General features: G+C 38.8%; 1 protein-coding gene across 4 annotated transcripts in view; it reads right to left on the bottom strand.

Annotated features, from left to right (window-relative positions):
- SLC24A2 (solute carrier family 24 member 2) overlaps nucleotides 1-15,583 on the bottom strand; it is a 318,354-nt gene that overhangs the window by 70,438 nt on the left and 232,333 nt on the right. For all 4 annotated transcript variants that reach the window (XM_072596682.1, XM_072596681.1, XM_072596684.1 and 1 more), the window contains 2 exons: nucleotides 13,229-13,327; nucleotides 10,339-10,457 (listed from right to left, as the gene is read on the bottom strand). In XM_072596682.1, coding sequence (XP_072452783.1) covers nucleotides 10,339-10,457; nucleotides 13,229-13,327 — 218 coding nt within the window. The remainder of the gene's footprint in view (nucleotides 1-10,338; nucleotides 10,458-13,228; nucleotides 13,328-15,583) is intronic.

Here is a 15,583-nt window from a genome sequence, read left to right as displayed (position 1 = left end):
ACCCAGGATGAGGCAATTGGGGTTCAGTGACTTGCCCAAGGTCACACAGCTGGTGAGTGTCAAGTGTCTGAGGTGAGATTTGAACTCAAGTCCTCCTGACTCCTGCACTGGTGCTCTATCCACTGCACCACCTAGCTTCCCCAACCTGTTACACTAGAAGAGTTCAAACTGAGGTTGAAGAAAGAGCTAGTATTTTCTTATAAAGCCATGAATTTTAATGGATCTCAAGCTGGTCCCAGAGCTAGGAGTCCCTAGGTTCAACTCAGTCTCTGACATACTTGACTGTGTGACCCTGGACAACTCACTTAACATTTTGAGACCCAAGGGTGACTTTTTAGGACTGTGAGTTGCAAAACAGTCACTAAGTTGCAATGGCAGAGGGAATTTCTTATAATGATGAAATCACAGATTTTTGGAAAAAACTAAAATAAAAACAAGGTTTTAAAATGTTTTGTGATGAGGCTTTTTGACTGTAAAAAAGTGAGATATTATTTTATAAAAATGCACAGAGACATTCTGGTGAAATGTGATCGCTTTTGCATTCCCTTTGAAGGTTGCCTGAACAATTGCCAAGATGTAATCTAAAGACAAGTTATATTCTTTCTCCTAATGCAATTGTATATTGGGTTTGGCACAATTTACAAATCAATTGCTGATGCAAATCATAAAGGGTCTATGAACATAAAAGCAATTGTAGGATGTTTTAAAAGAATTCCATAAATTTTCCCTATAATTTTGTTACCAGTTGGAATAAAATGACTAATGTTATTAACATTTGTCATTTTATTCTAGTTGATAATGGATTCTTTTCTTTGTATTAAAAAGCAGCCCTTGAAATGCATTTTAGGCGAGTGATAAATAGAGGCTCTCCAGAGAATACCCTTGAATTTGACCTTTAAAGATGAAACCTGAATCTTGCTCTATTTAAACTTCACATGAGCATATTACTTCAAGCTTCTACGATTTCCTCCAGGTGGGTTCTCCCTCTGCCAGTTAGTCACTAAGCCTTTATTAAGCAGCTACCATGTGCCAGGTACTGGGTTAAGTTCTGGGGATACAAAGAAAGGCAAGAGCCTTTCTCCCTGTTCTCCAAGAGCTTACAGAGACAACAAACAACCATGTACAAAAAAGATGTACAAGATAAGTTGGAGAAAATCAGTAGATGGGAGATACTAGAATTAAGAGGGATCAGGAAAGGCTTCTCCTAGAACAGAGATGGGGAAACTGTGGCCTTGAAGCCACACGTGGCCTTAAATGCAGCCTTTTGACCTAATCCAGATTTTACAAAACAAATCAGTCAAAAGGCCATACTGAAAGATCTAGAAGGCTATATATGGCCTCAAGGCCCTAGGTTCCCAAACCCTGTCCTAAAAGATGGGATTTTTACTGGAAGGAAGCCAGAAGAACCAGGAGGTGGAGATAAGGAGGGGCAGTAGTATTCTAGGCAAGGGGAAAAGACAGTGAAAATGCCTGGAGTCTAGAAATGAAGTCTATCCATACAGCTAGGTGGCCCAGTGGATACAGCCCCAGATCTGGAGTCAGAAAGACTCATTTTCCTGAGTTCAAATCTAGCCTTAGACACATACTAGCTATATGACCCTGGGCAAGTCACTTAACCTTATTCGCCTCAGTTTTCCCACCTGTAAAATGATGTGGGGAAGAAAATGGCAAACCACTTCAGTATCTTTACCAAGAAAACCCCAAATTGAGACATAACCATAACCAAACCAATGCAAATTAGCAAATGGTCTTTGACAGCTGGTGGGGTTGAAATATTCCTCACTCTACAGGAAACCTGGTGATTGAATTTCTCTGAGGCTCATTCTGCATAGAGAGGCATGCCGTCCATTACTGTATGATAAGACTTGCCAACGGTTGTACTCTGCTGTCTATTGCCTTCATGAATGTTACAGTATGTTATATGTTATTATAAATCACTGGAGTAAACTTTGGTGGTAATAATATGTAAAAGAGTTTCATGATTGCTTTTTCCCCCCTCTGAGAGTAAAGCAGTTCTTTTCTTAAATAAGCATGATAACGGTACATGTTGGGAAGCATTCCATGATATGAACCACATGGTTCAGTAGAATGAATGTTTGATAGATTGTTAACATATTCTTTTCATACATTGGATACGTGATTCCCTGATGGCATGGTCTTTTTTGGCAATGAAGGATGAACACAACCCTTCTTCCTACTTTCAGATTACCAACTTGGGGTAGATACACAAACACACATACACACACACACACGCGTGCCATTTTCTCCTTTATCTTTTTCCCAGGAAGATTATATCCTGCAATTCCACTGGGCAGTATCTGAGGCTAGATTTGAACTTAGGTCTTCCTGACTCCAGGTACATCATTCTATTTGTCAGCTGGTGGTCTCTAGGTCTAGGTCTGGGGAACTATAGCTAGCCAAAGTAGCTAAGCAAGTTTATTAACAATTTGAAAGACTAGGTATTTTTATTTTATGTGAATTTCAAATTGCTTTATCCTGGTATGCTACTTTTGAACATGTACATTCTCTTTTCCCTTGTAAATATACCCTAGAAAATGTATGCTTGTGGTCTGGAGTATGTATAGACATAAGGCAAAAGAAAATGAGAAAAGAGAAATCAGAATTAGCCATCTGGTTATAGTGGAAACTATATAAAGGCAGTGAGGGATAGAATGAAACACAGCTCTGAACTTGGAAGGTCAAACGGGTATAGGGACTAAGGAAAGTCAATCCATCAATCAATCAGCAAGCACATATTAAACCCCTACAATGTGCCAGGCACTGGGGTTAGGAAGAAAAAATCCACTCAAGGAACTTGTATTTTACTAGGAGGACATGACATATTCCCAGATGACTAGTTATATAGTTATTCCTAGATGACACAGTGATGGATGAAGGAGTGGGGACGACTAACATCTTTATGAATGGGGAAAGGGCTATTTGAATTGAGTCTTGAAGGGAGCTAAGGTTCAGAAGGCAACATGCCTGAATGTGGACAATTTTGCTAATGGAAAGGGTCAGAAACAAAGATTGTTTGAGAGAAATACTGACAAAACCAGTCCATAGAAAAAGGCTCTTATTCAATCAAGTCAAAAAGTCAACAATCATTTTTTAAGCTCTGGGTTATTCGGAAACTTCCAGGTTAACAATGTCCAAAATGTCCTATTTCCCAGAATCGTATTTGCATACGACCGATATAAGGAAAGCAAAGTTAATAACAAGGGAACTCTGCTCTCCAAAACTATTTGATAACTATGGGACAGATTTATATCTATATCTCAACTCTGGACATTTTCACAGTCTATTTCCTATACCTGGAATTGTCTCTCAACGTTTCATCTCCTGATTTTCCTGGCTTCCTTCAAGTCACAGTTAAAATCCCACTTTCTACAAAAAGCTTTTCCTGATGCCCTTTAATGGATTTATCGTGTGTATATTTTGTTTATAGGTAATTGTTTACATGTTGTTTCCCCATTAGACTTGAAAGGAGAGACTAAATTTTTTGTCTTTCTTTGCAGCCACAGAGCTTACACGGTACCTGTAAAGTAATCAATGCTTTATAAATGCATGTTGATTGATTTTTGACTGACTCTGAATGTATTAGAGAACCAAAAGTTTCTGTAAATTTATACTCATTCTCCCTATGGACGTTGCATGCACCAGTGGAATAATGTGACCCTGGTTTATGGATATCTTATTGCTTTATCATCTATTTAACCAATGTTTCTGAATAAGTTAATGAAATTCATTTCAATGAAATTAATGATTTGTTAAGAAACACACAGATGGAATTTCAGGATGTTACATACAATAGTAGGAGTTTATTCTTTGCCCCCGTGTTACTACTAGGACTCTGACAGAGTAAGTTGTAGAAATGGCTGCCACATCTGCCAACCTTTCAGCAGGGGTGCAGCTTGGATCACAGAGAGAAAGGGAGAGAAGAAAAGGATGAGAGAGAGAAGGAAGAGAGAGACAAAGACAGAGGGAAACACCTAGAAAGAGAAAGGGACTAGGTCCACGTTGTATCTAGGTAGTGGTACTCAGATATTCACCATCTCCTTAGTGTAGGTATTTCCTACAGCAAAGTAGACCATAATTATTTCACTGCTTTCCATCCTCTGTGACTCTTGTTCATGTATTTTCATAATTTCTCCAAGGAGGATGTGCCAAAAACACTGAAGGCCCTCCTCTGAATTTTTAAAATCTCACAGATGTTATTGAAGGATTGGGTTGCCATACATTAACAGTCATCACATCAGAACCACCTTTTTAGTTATAGAAAAATTTCAAAGTAACCTGAACCATTATATGAGGTACCAACAAATGACAATGCCACATCCACAAATGTACGTATACATGTGTGTATATATATATATATATACACACACATATGGGTATAGATACATATGTATATATAATTCTAGTTCATACATAATTTTCTCCAAAGATAAAAAAATCATAATTTTAACATGATATCAAAGCTAAATGTGATTTGTGGAACAGAAAACAGGCAATAGCTACACTATGTACTTTGGGATTTACTTAAGCTAAGATGTTAAAATAGTGGAAAGCAAAATGAAACAATAGACATGAAATCAGAAGATTTTGTGTCATGTCCTACCTTCCCTACTTATTGGAATTCAGTGATAAGTGAAGGGTCAAAGGCAAATGGTGCCAATAAGCTGACTAAATTCAGTGAGGCTGATGGTTCAAGATTAAATTCTTCAAGTACTGACAGCCTAAACGATCAGATAACCAATTTAACAGAAGAGAGTAAGAAAATCTTAGCCATTTTGTATGTTTTCAGCAACATGAATAGGGCTATTCCATCTTAGTCAATTACAGAAGAAAATCTTCTCTTTGAATGGCTGGGGGGTTTGGTGGGTGGGGTGGAGGGCAGGGAAGGAGGAGGTCAGGAAACTTTTTTGTGTCCCAGATTTGGGACATACAAACTTTTCATGGATAAATCCAGAAGAAAAGAAAGAAAGAATATCAATTTAAGACTTTGTACCAATATTAATAGGAAAACTCACTTGAGCATCTCTTTCTCTCATAGCCTATTTTGAGTGCTTTCCTTTATAAATAACGCCATCTTTCTCAGAGACTCAAATCTAACAGTAGGGGAATGACTTTTATGCCCTTTATTTTTGCCCTTTCTTGGATTGTCTTGTTGTGTGCATGATAGTTTTTCAAATCTTTCACTCCCTAGAGAGCTGGCTCCTTGTCTTTCATTTAGTCACAATGTTCAAAGCAGCTAAAAATGCAAGGAATACAGTCCATCTTCATAAAACTGAGGGTCACCTACAGGAAGAATCCCAGCTGCTGGGAGGCTCTTTTCTTCATGAAGAGAGAGTTTAGAAAATGTACTTCATTTAGAAAGTCTAATGCTAGAAGGGAATAAATGAGGAAATAAACTCCCAAAGGAGAACCAGAAGTGCTGAACACTGGAAAGGCAATATGTGATGTTAAAATAGAGAAAAGAAGGAAAAAGCCATCAAAGAGGCCAGGCTAGATCACCTCTAAAGTGCCTTCCAACTCTCAAATTCGATAACTCATCTAGACAAACTTTTTTTTGTTTCCTAGAAATGTGATTGGCTTCTGTAACCTCTGTTCTCCCATGGCGGACCCCAGATGGATGCTGGGAGATATGTGTAGGCAACAGTTTACAGAAGAAAGGGTTAAAGAGGAATCCCAAAGGCAAAATGAAACAACATACCCAAAATATCCACACATCAGTAACTCTAAAGGAAGACCTCGCCTGAAGGAGTAGAATAGGATTTTTCAAAAGCTAGATGTTTTTCATATTTCAAAGAGTTTGAAGATTTTGCTTCCCTGAGTCTCCTCTCTGCCTCCAATCCCCTCCCCCTTAAGTCCATGCATATTTAAATGTTTTCATCATACCACAAAGGCGCAGGAAGTGATGTTCTGTGAATTCAGTGTTAGGTAGGTTCTTCTGCAGGATCATTTTATATACATGAATGCATACGGACTAGCCTGGCAGCTGACTAGAGCAGTCATTTTATAATGCAAGAACATGGCGAGTTCCGGGTGAAAGAGAACAGTTCTTTGAGATTTCTCTGCCTGAATCATCAAGATGGCAAAGCCTATTTGGTAAAGTTGGTTTATTCCTAGGTGTAAGCTGAACTCAGCTCTGTCTGCTATAATCAAGAAGATTACATCAGCAGTGCAATTAGAAGGAGCTAATGAGCACTGAGTCATTTGAAAATCAGATGATTTCTAAGCTTTATAGCACATAGGACATAAAACTAGAAGGCCCACCCAAAACTAGGCTCAGGCTGGATTAAAAAAAATGATTTTATTATCTATTTAAGATGTGTGCTGAAGACAGTTCTAGGAGATAAGGTGTTGGTATTAAATTATTTCAATTATAAATGTGTTTTTTTAAAACACCAGATTAACTATATAGGATGCATTCTACAGAGAATAGTTCATCCTATATGAACAGGCAGTTTTCAGAAGAAGAAATCAAAGTTATCTATAGGCATATAATGCAAATTAAAACAACTCTGAGGCACCACCTTACACCTATCGGATTGGCTAATTACCGAAAAGGAAAATGACAAAGGTTAGAGGGGATGTGGAAAAATAGGCATACTAAATGCATTGTTGGTGGAGTTGTGAGCTGGTCCAAACATTCTGGACAACAATTTGAAACTATGCCTGAAGGGTCATCAAAGTGTGTACACCCTTTGACCCAGCAATACCTCTACTAGGTCTGTATCCCAAAGAGATGGAAGAAAAGGGAAAATGATCTATATGTACAAAAATATTTATTGCTGGGATTGGAAGCTCAATTCCATGTGGACAGTCTCGGGCGGGTAAAGGTGGGAACTTCTAAATCTTAGAGTTCTCACGAGGCCCCCCATAATAACAACAGGGAATCGAGGAGGAGACCGAGCTATCTCGTGTATTTCTGCCTCTTCCCGTGAGATACGTGATGGGAGGAGCATCCCCGCTCTTGAGGCTGTCCCGGATCTGGGCACACCTATTGTTACCTAACAGGCTCGGTATTGACGTGTAAACTACGCGACAGGAGAGCTTAAGTAGGGTCAGGAAAGCCTGAAATCTCTCTTGGGCGGAGCGGCCACGTGTGTGGACAAGGCTCCGCATTTCCTCTTTCCTCTCTCCCCTCCCCCTCTCTCCCCACTTACACTTCTACTTCCAATCTCTTATTGTAAGATCTTTGCCTCCTTGGGAGATCTTTCTCTCTCCCTCCTAAGGAAGAATTCCCCCTGCACTTGTAACCAGAACCCTGAATAAAGCTCAACCCTTGTTCGACTCTGATAGGTCTCTTCTCTCATACAAGTATCCGGTTTGGCCAGCCGAAGACCTCCGATAGAGGTAAGGTAAGACTTGGGTAGCCCTCAGGCCTCTAGGCCTGGCAATTTATAGCAGCTCTTTTTTGTGATGATAAAGAATTGGAAACTGAGAGGATGTCCATCAACTGGGGAATGACTGAGTAAGTTATGGTATATTATTGTGATGGAATACTATTATGCTATTATTATTATTATTATTATTAATACTATTATTATAGAAATGATAAAGGGGATAGTTTCAGGAAAAACTGGGAAGACTTGTATGAGCTGATGCAAAGTAAAGTGAGAAGAACCAGGAGAACATGGTACAAAGGAACAGCAATGTTACAATGATAATCAACTGTGAAAGACTTAGCTATCTCATCAGTAAAATAATCTACAATTCCAAAGGACTCATGATGAAAAATGCTATCCACCTCCAGCGAGAGAACTCATGAACTCTGAGTGTAGATTGAAGTATAGGTTTTAATTTTATTTATTTTTCTTGCCTTTTAAAAATTTTGGCTAATGTGAAAATATGTATTACCTGACTTCTTACATAAAACAGATATTGTTTTTCTTTCCTTCTCAATGGATGTGGAAGGAAGTAGAGGGAGACAGAGAATTTGGAAGTGAAAATTTAAAAAAATCAAAAATGGTCCATCCTGCATGTAGAGAATAACTACCATTACATAGAATGGACCAGGCATGCGACCTCCAAGATATATCTCAAGTCTCTAACTTTTATTAGCAAAAAAATAATATAACCAAAGTAGTAAAAATGACACACTATTTATGTAACTTTGCTTTGTATGGTCTCAGGATTCTAGTCTCAAGGCTCTTAATCTGAATTTCCATTCGATTTTTAAAGCTCTTAACCACCTGGTCCTTTCCTAGCTCTGTGTTCTTTTTATACTTTATTCCCATTGTATGTACTTTATCTCTTGCTCAAATAGGACACTCCCTATCCCAATTCAGGGCCCTTTCACTGGCTGTCCCTCTTGCCTGGAATTCTCCCTCCTCCTCTCTGCCTCTAGGCTTCCCAGGTTTAGTTCAAGACTCAACTTAAATCTCACTTTCTGAAAGAGGTCCATCCTGGTCCACTTTTCTCCTTCCCTTTGAGATAACTTTCCACTTACACTGTGTCCAGATCTTGTAGGTACATAGTTGTTTGCCTGTCTTCCCCCCCATTAGAATGTGAACTTCCTGAGAGCAGGGATTGGGTTTTTCCTTTTCTCTGTATTTCCCTAGGGCTTAAATGCTCGTTGACTCATTGATCCCCCAAAGTCCACCTGATTTTCAAGTGAAACTGACCATATTCAAATAAATTAAGCAATGAAAGCCCATCACATGTGTAAGTTATTTTTCTAGGTATTGTGGGGATTTCAGAAAAAGGCAGAATGACACTTTTACTGGCAGAACAAAGGAAATAGCACCATTAGGAATACTATTGTACATTTGCAGAGAACTTTACATTTTTGAAATTACTTTCAGAACTATTCATAAAATCAAAGAATGTTAGAGATGGGAGGGAACTTAGAAGTCAATCAATACAACTCTCTCATTTTCAAGAAGAGGCAACACCAGAGATGAGATAACTTTGCCCTAGTTAGTCAGTAGCTGAGCTGAGATTAAAATCTCAGGTTCCTGGCTCCCAGCACTTGGGCTCTTGGTTGAACAACATCTTGCTTCTTGTGTTGACAGTTCACAGACTGGTACACATAGATTCTTTTCCCTGCTTCTTTAAATTCTTAGGGTCATAGATTTAGAGATGGAAGGGGCAACAGAGATCATGTAGTCCAACCGCCTCATTTTATGGATGAAAAAACTTGGGTTAAGAATTGGAAATTTTCCTAAAGCATTTCAGCTCAGAAAAGGGAAGGGCAGAGTACTAACCTCTTTCATTAGTCGTAGGCTCTTTCCTGATAGGGACAAAGGGAGCCATCTGCCATCCAGATCACAGTGTTCCAGGGGGTGGGCTGCCTGCTGAAGGTCTAAATCAGAGGCATTACTAATAGATCTTGAGTTCCCTGATTCCTACCCCATACTGCTTATCCATGTGGGCACAAATAATTCTGCCAACTCAGATCTTGAGTTGATTATAACAGGACTCAGGACCAGAAGCAGATGATGGTGGAGGAGACAACAGTGCTACTTACAACATTCTCTGGAGTCCTTTCAGTTTGGAAAGAGGATTTTATATGTACACTGTTAAGAAAATCAGGTACTACATTACCACTAGCATAATGTTGTGAAGATGTATCCTTTCCCCTACAATTTTGGCCTCCAGGAAATGTTTTAACTTAGTACATTGAGACAGAAGCCACAGATGTAAAAAGGATTATAGTACAAAATAATGATAATGATACTTTTATTAAAACTATATGTCATTTTGTAGTTTTTTGAAGTGTTTTCCTCCTAACTGCAAGCATGCCCATTGTTCCAGACCAGAAAAGTAAGTCCCAGAGAGGTTTGGTGACAAGTCCATGGTGCTGGAATCTGAACCCCTGGGCCATGTAGTCTTAGAGACTGTACCATGTAGTCTTCCAATCTTTATTTTAGTAAGCCTTTTTAAATATGTCTACTTTTCAATTAGTTGCCAACCTAATTGGAGAATGGGACCAGAACATGGTAGTTAATTTCAACCAACATGGATAGAAAAGAGGGTGAGGGGGGACAAAGAACAAATGACCTTACCCCATCAATTGGGTATAGGCTTGGCCTCGTTCAACATTTTCACTAACAAAAGGTGAACAAAAAATTAAATTTGCATTCATGAATTTTTTTCACCAACAAAAGGTGGACAAAAAATTAAATTTGCATTCATTAATTTTTTTTTACCAACAAAAGATGGACAAAAAATTAAATTTGCATTCATTAATTTTATATCAACATTGGGAAGGTAGGATAAAAGGTGGGATGACCATTGACACAGTATAAGAAGAAATAAAATTCTCTGATTCTATAATGTGGCATCAAACTGAAAAGGAATAAGAGAAGTAGAAAGAGAAAGACATACCTGTATTTCTGTTGATTCAATGCCATGGGAAAGATTTCCATTTTGCACAGGTCCTGAGCCTTCACTGGGTGGTGTTACTTCCACTTCAACACTTGTACTGTTTGGGAGCTCTATTTTTTCTGTGACATCATTCACAAATGGAAACACATGCATGCGCGCACACACACATACACAAAGAACAAAGTTAATCAATGAATGGGGGATGAGGGAAAGGGAAACAATAACGTTTTTAAAATGGTTGATTGGGTGAATAGTGGTTCCACCAAGAGAATGAAGTCAGAAAGAGAAGGAGGATTATTGGAGAAAGAGAAAAAAGTTTACTGGGAGAATTGATCGTCTCTGGGGGCTGGTAGGAGTCAAAGCTAATAGGTGACTTTTTTTTTCTTAAATGCCAGAATTTCCTCTTTCCTCTTTCTTTTTCAGTATCCTCTGTCTCCTGACATATTCTGAAGGGGCACTCTTGCTGTCCTGGCTGTTTATGTCCCTGCCTCCTAGTTCTGATATAGGGGAGTATCCTGGTTCGGATACATTCTGATCTGCTTGTTAAATACTGCACTTCACATGTAGAGGTATTTATTTATCCCACCTTCTAGTTCAGGTAAAGTCATTGGCATTTTACCAAAGAGTCATTTGAGAACAGCTTATAAGGGAAGCTTTACCTAATTTATAAATGACTCTCTTCTACCCTTCCCCTGAATATTTCTTTCCTACTCTTTCCCAAAAAGGGAAGAAGGATGTATCAGGTCAAAAGGATAATTAAGAGCAATGCTGACCAAAGTGCAAACTTGTAGATGACTTTCTGAAGCTTCTCACAAAAGTTGGTTTAGGGAAACAAATTCTTCTCTAAATCTAAATTATAGGATAATTAGTTTGTCCATACTACATAAGTATTTTTCCAAATCAGCACAAGGGGGATTTGTGTGTAAGTAATAGAAACAGTGACAGTCTGTATACAGAGAATGAAAAGCCCCACCTTGGATAGGAAATATATTATTTAGTTTGAAGCTAGCGGATCATTGAGGTTGCTATAAGTTGCTTCCTAATAGCCTTATTGACTTTGGCTGGAATGTTTGTTCCAGTGTTCAAGGGGAACAGTCATTCCAGGTTGTCTGGAAATCAGCAGGATCCACTTGTGAAGTATGACAATTCTGTAACCTTGAATTTTATTTATGTTAATGCTGCTTTCAGAGCAGTACCACCTAACTCCATGTACCAACATCTGTTTTGCAAATGCAGCATGATGCTGAGAGGAAAAAAGATGGTCCCAGGCCTTCTAGTCATTACTCAAATATATCTTCCCGGGATCCATACTGCCACTGCAGGCTTGAATTTCAGTAGAAGGTGAAAGCCTAGAGGTCAGTGGCTCAGTGAAAAGTCAAGTTTATTTAAAGAACTTTTTTTTTGTGGGCAATTTAATAAGGTTTAACTCTTTTGGACATGGGTACTTATTTAACAATGAACACTAGACTGATCCTTGGTGAGAGAACAAAGATTTCATCTGAATGAGAAGCTAGTATAATCAAGACCGTACCTTTCCTAATAAATGCAGAGTATTTATAGTATACCAGCATCCCATTTTGTTTACGGACAATTTTAGTTTGCTAAGTAACAGGATAGTTTATAAAACAATTGGGATAAATTTAGTTTGAATTTAGAATTCGAGAGCTATATTAGCATTACAGTTACAAGAATAGGAACATTACATTCCCAGTTAAAATAAAATGCTGGAATGTCATGATCTGGTTACCAGATGATGCACAGCTAAGAGAGACTGAAATAGACGTGTGGTAATGTCACTGAATTCTTCAGAAAGGAGTGGGGATGAGCAGGGACAGTGTGTCATATCATTGTGAGCCGGTACTTTGTTACTCAATGAATTTGCTCTAGGCAGTGGCATCAGAGTAAATGCTGAGCCCTCATCAAAACCCTTGTTAACTAAGGGTCCCCTTGTTAACTAAGTGAATACATTTCTACTGGAGGAAAACTATCCTTGTGTGGACTTCCTGAAACACTGTGGTCTTTGGTTAGCTGTCAGAATCTAGAGTCCAATGCACCCCTTCCCCCATTACTTTAAATTTACTTTGTAAAGATTTTGTTTGGACTCATCTATATACATGTTGTTTCCCCTCTGTAGAAGCTCCCTGAGGGCAGGGCTGTCAAACTTTTGTCTTTGTATCCTCAGTGCTTGCCACAGTTCCTTCCACAATGTAGGCATCTAATATGTCAGTCAACAAACATTTATCTAGTATCTACTGTGCTCCCAAAACTGAACTGGACTGGGGATACAAAAAGTCAAAAAACCCTGACCTCAAGGACCTCACAGTCTAACGGGGGAGACAATACACAAATGATTTTTATAAATATGGTAAAATTTATATTTGTAAAAATTGTAAATTTTGTAAATTTACAGATAGGCAAATCCTATAAATTTTGTGAACCATATTTTTAAACAAGCTACAGATAGGGTAAATAGGTAACCATTAAAAGAGGGAAGGCATAAAAATTAAGAAGGTTTGGGAAAGGCTTAGATGGTGGTGTTTTAACTGGGACTGAAAGGAACCCTGGAGAACCAAGAGGTGGAAATAGAGGAGAACAATTCAGGCATGGGGGATGGCTGGAGAAAATGCTTGTTGAATGAAATTGAATTGAAATCTCATCTCAGGCTTCTACCAGGATTCCTGAGGCATCTCTCTGAGTTATTCAGAGGGCATTTTGGACATTTTTGACTCTTTTACCTCATGCTCATACAAAGACAGATGGAAATTTATATCCCTAGACTTAGTTGCGACACTTGTAAAGGTTCGGATATCCACTGCCACACACTGGGGCTACATTCAATATTTAAATAGGATTCTAAGAAACTCAAGTCAATGTGTTCTCTTGCACTCACCCATATGGTTGGCAGTCCCATTATGCCTTTCATTATCATCCACCTGGCATTTCTTCTTGGCAATTTTGTGAAGTATGGAAGCCTTTTCTCTGAAACGTCCTAAAGAAAGAGAGAAAGGAGGTAGAGAAGAAAGAGTGTGAGGGAGAAAGAGAATGAGGAGGAAGAGGATCATGGCAAAGGATTCAGAAGCAGAGTCGGCTTCCTTGCAGTTGCACTGTATAGTCCATCAGGGATTGCTTTTTCCTGCCTTCGTAGAAGGCCATGTCAATGTATACAAATAACCTTCTTTCTTCCCTTGCTCTTCTCATGGATTCTTTACCCAACTTTCTCAGACCGTTAGGGACATAAATAAAAGGCCTGGTTTTCTTAAGGTCTTTTGAATTGACTGTAAAACCAGTAAAAGCATCAAGCATTTGTAACTTCTCCCCTAACCCTTATTTTAAATACTGTGGCTGAGGCTTAACTGAAGCCTGACTGAAGACAGCTGGATCACAAGAAGAGCGTCCCTCGAATCAAACTATATTATTATAGGGGCAAATGACAATGGACAGGAAGGTAAGTCAAGCATCCTGGTTCTTTGATTTGACTTCTCCTTTAAAAATGACCATATAAATGAGTTTAATGACAGTCTGCAGTTTCTAAATGAAGCAGGAGCTTGCATCAAAGCTTCCAACTCAAAAAAAGGATACATTTTTCACAGAATTTAGAAGACTGAAACCCCTGCAATGCAGGGCTGATGACTAATGTCTAGGAAGGAAGTTGGAGACACTGTTTGCTGAGGGAGGCAATGGAATCATTCACCTGAGGCCAGCAAGAGATGTGGAACAGTGATGAGCTCTCTTGGGAAAGTGTTACCAATAAATGCTAATGAAAATTCAGTTTTAAAAAGAGGTACAATCACGGACCTGGACCTGGACCAGTAATTTCTGTTGGTGTCACAGTCAATGTGTAATTATCAAGCAAAAAGAAATGGACAAACATGAGAACAAATAAAGCCTAGGATAGTTTAATTTTTATTTTTATCCTAAAAAGTTAACTACAAGTAGCTTGGAACAGAGAGTGCTAGAAGTTGGAGGATTAGGAAAAGCTTCATGCAGAAGATGGTACCTGAGATATATCATAAAGAAAAAGGGGGACTTTATGTGGCAGAAGAAAGAAGGAAATGCAGTCCAGGCCTGTGGAACAATCAGTTCAGAAATTGACCAATCTTCTTGAAGCATAGATCTGATCTTGTCATTCCTTCATTCAAAGTGCTTCGGTTCTTTATTGTCTACCTGAAAATAGTCTTTTTTTTAAAGACTATTTTATGGAGAACTCACACAGGGCAAGTGTTCACATGGTGGTCAGAAGAATCAATACAAGGACACTCTCAAGGTCTCTCTCAAGAACCTTGGAATTGATTGTGTGACATGGGAGACACTGGCACAGGACCACTCAGCATGGCATGCCCACATCAGAGAGAGTGCTATGCTCTTTGAGCAAAGCACAATTGAGACAGCACAAAGGAAACACAGGATATGAAGATTTAGAGAATTCACCTACATGGACTATTTGTGCCCAACCTGGTATAGAGCATTTGAGCTTGTGTTGATCTGATCAGCCACAGTCAGACATATTGAAACTTGAGTTTATCATGGTGATGTCATTTTGATCCTCTTTGAGAACAAAGGACAACAATCACCAACCAACTAAACCACCTAAAAATGACCAAAGTCCTTAGCCTATAATGTAAGATCTTAGGCTGCTTCATGCAGACTCCCTTCTCTTCCTTTCCATGTCATCTACATTTGAGTCTACCCTGTCTCTTCCTCCATATACAGTCCACCTCACTTTTTACTATTTCTTTGCCTTTGCTTATATATTCTCAATAGCTAACATATCTTTCCCCACCCATCTCCTCCTTTAAATACCATCTACTCCAAGAAGTCTTCCCTGATCCCTGCTTGAGTCCCTTTATCCTTTTAGGATTCCCTTTTTTTGCAACTCTCTTGAATGAACCATTTCCTATTTCCTCTCACAGCTAGTTGTACAGGTCTTATATCCCCCATGAAAGCAAGGCCAGTATCATTTAATTTTTCTGACCTTGCAAAGCCTAGCAAGTGTTTTGCATATATTAGTTTTCATTACAAGTAGGGGTTGTTTGGTTATTTGTACTTATATCCACAATGCCTGGCACATAATAGGCACTAGGTGAAGAGTTATTGATTGATTAATAAACTGTGAATTGAAGGAGAAGATAGAGAAGGAAAAGACAGAGGACAGGGCAGAATAATTGTAGTTTCCATAGGAGTGGGGTTCCAGATACTTGCTAAAATTCTAAATCTAATCTTGCCTGGAGCCCTGGGTAGTTATATT

Source organism: Notamacropus eugenii, chromosome 3, assembly GCF_028372415.1.
Source record: "Notamacropus eugenii isolate mMacEug1 chromosome 3, mMacEug1.pri_v2, whole genome shotgun sequence".
NCBI lineage: Eukaryota > Metazoa > Chordata > Mammalia > Diprotodontia > Macropodidae > Notamacropus > Notamacropus eugenii.
The sequence above is the reverse complement of the archived record's forward strand: the minus strand, read 5'-3'. Positions and strand labels throughout refer to the sequence as shown.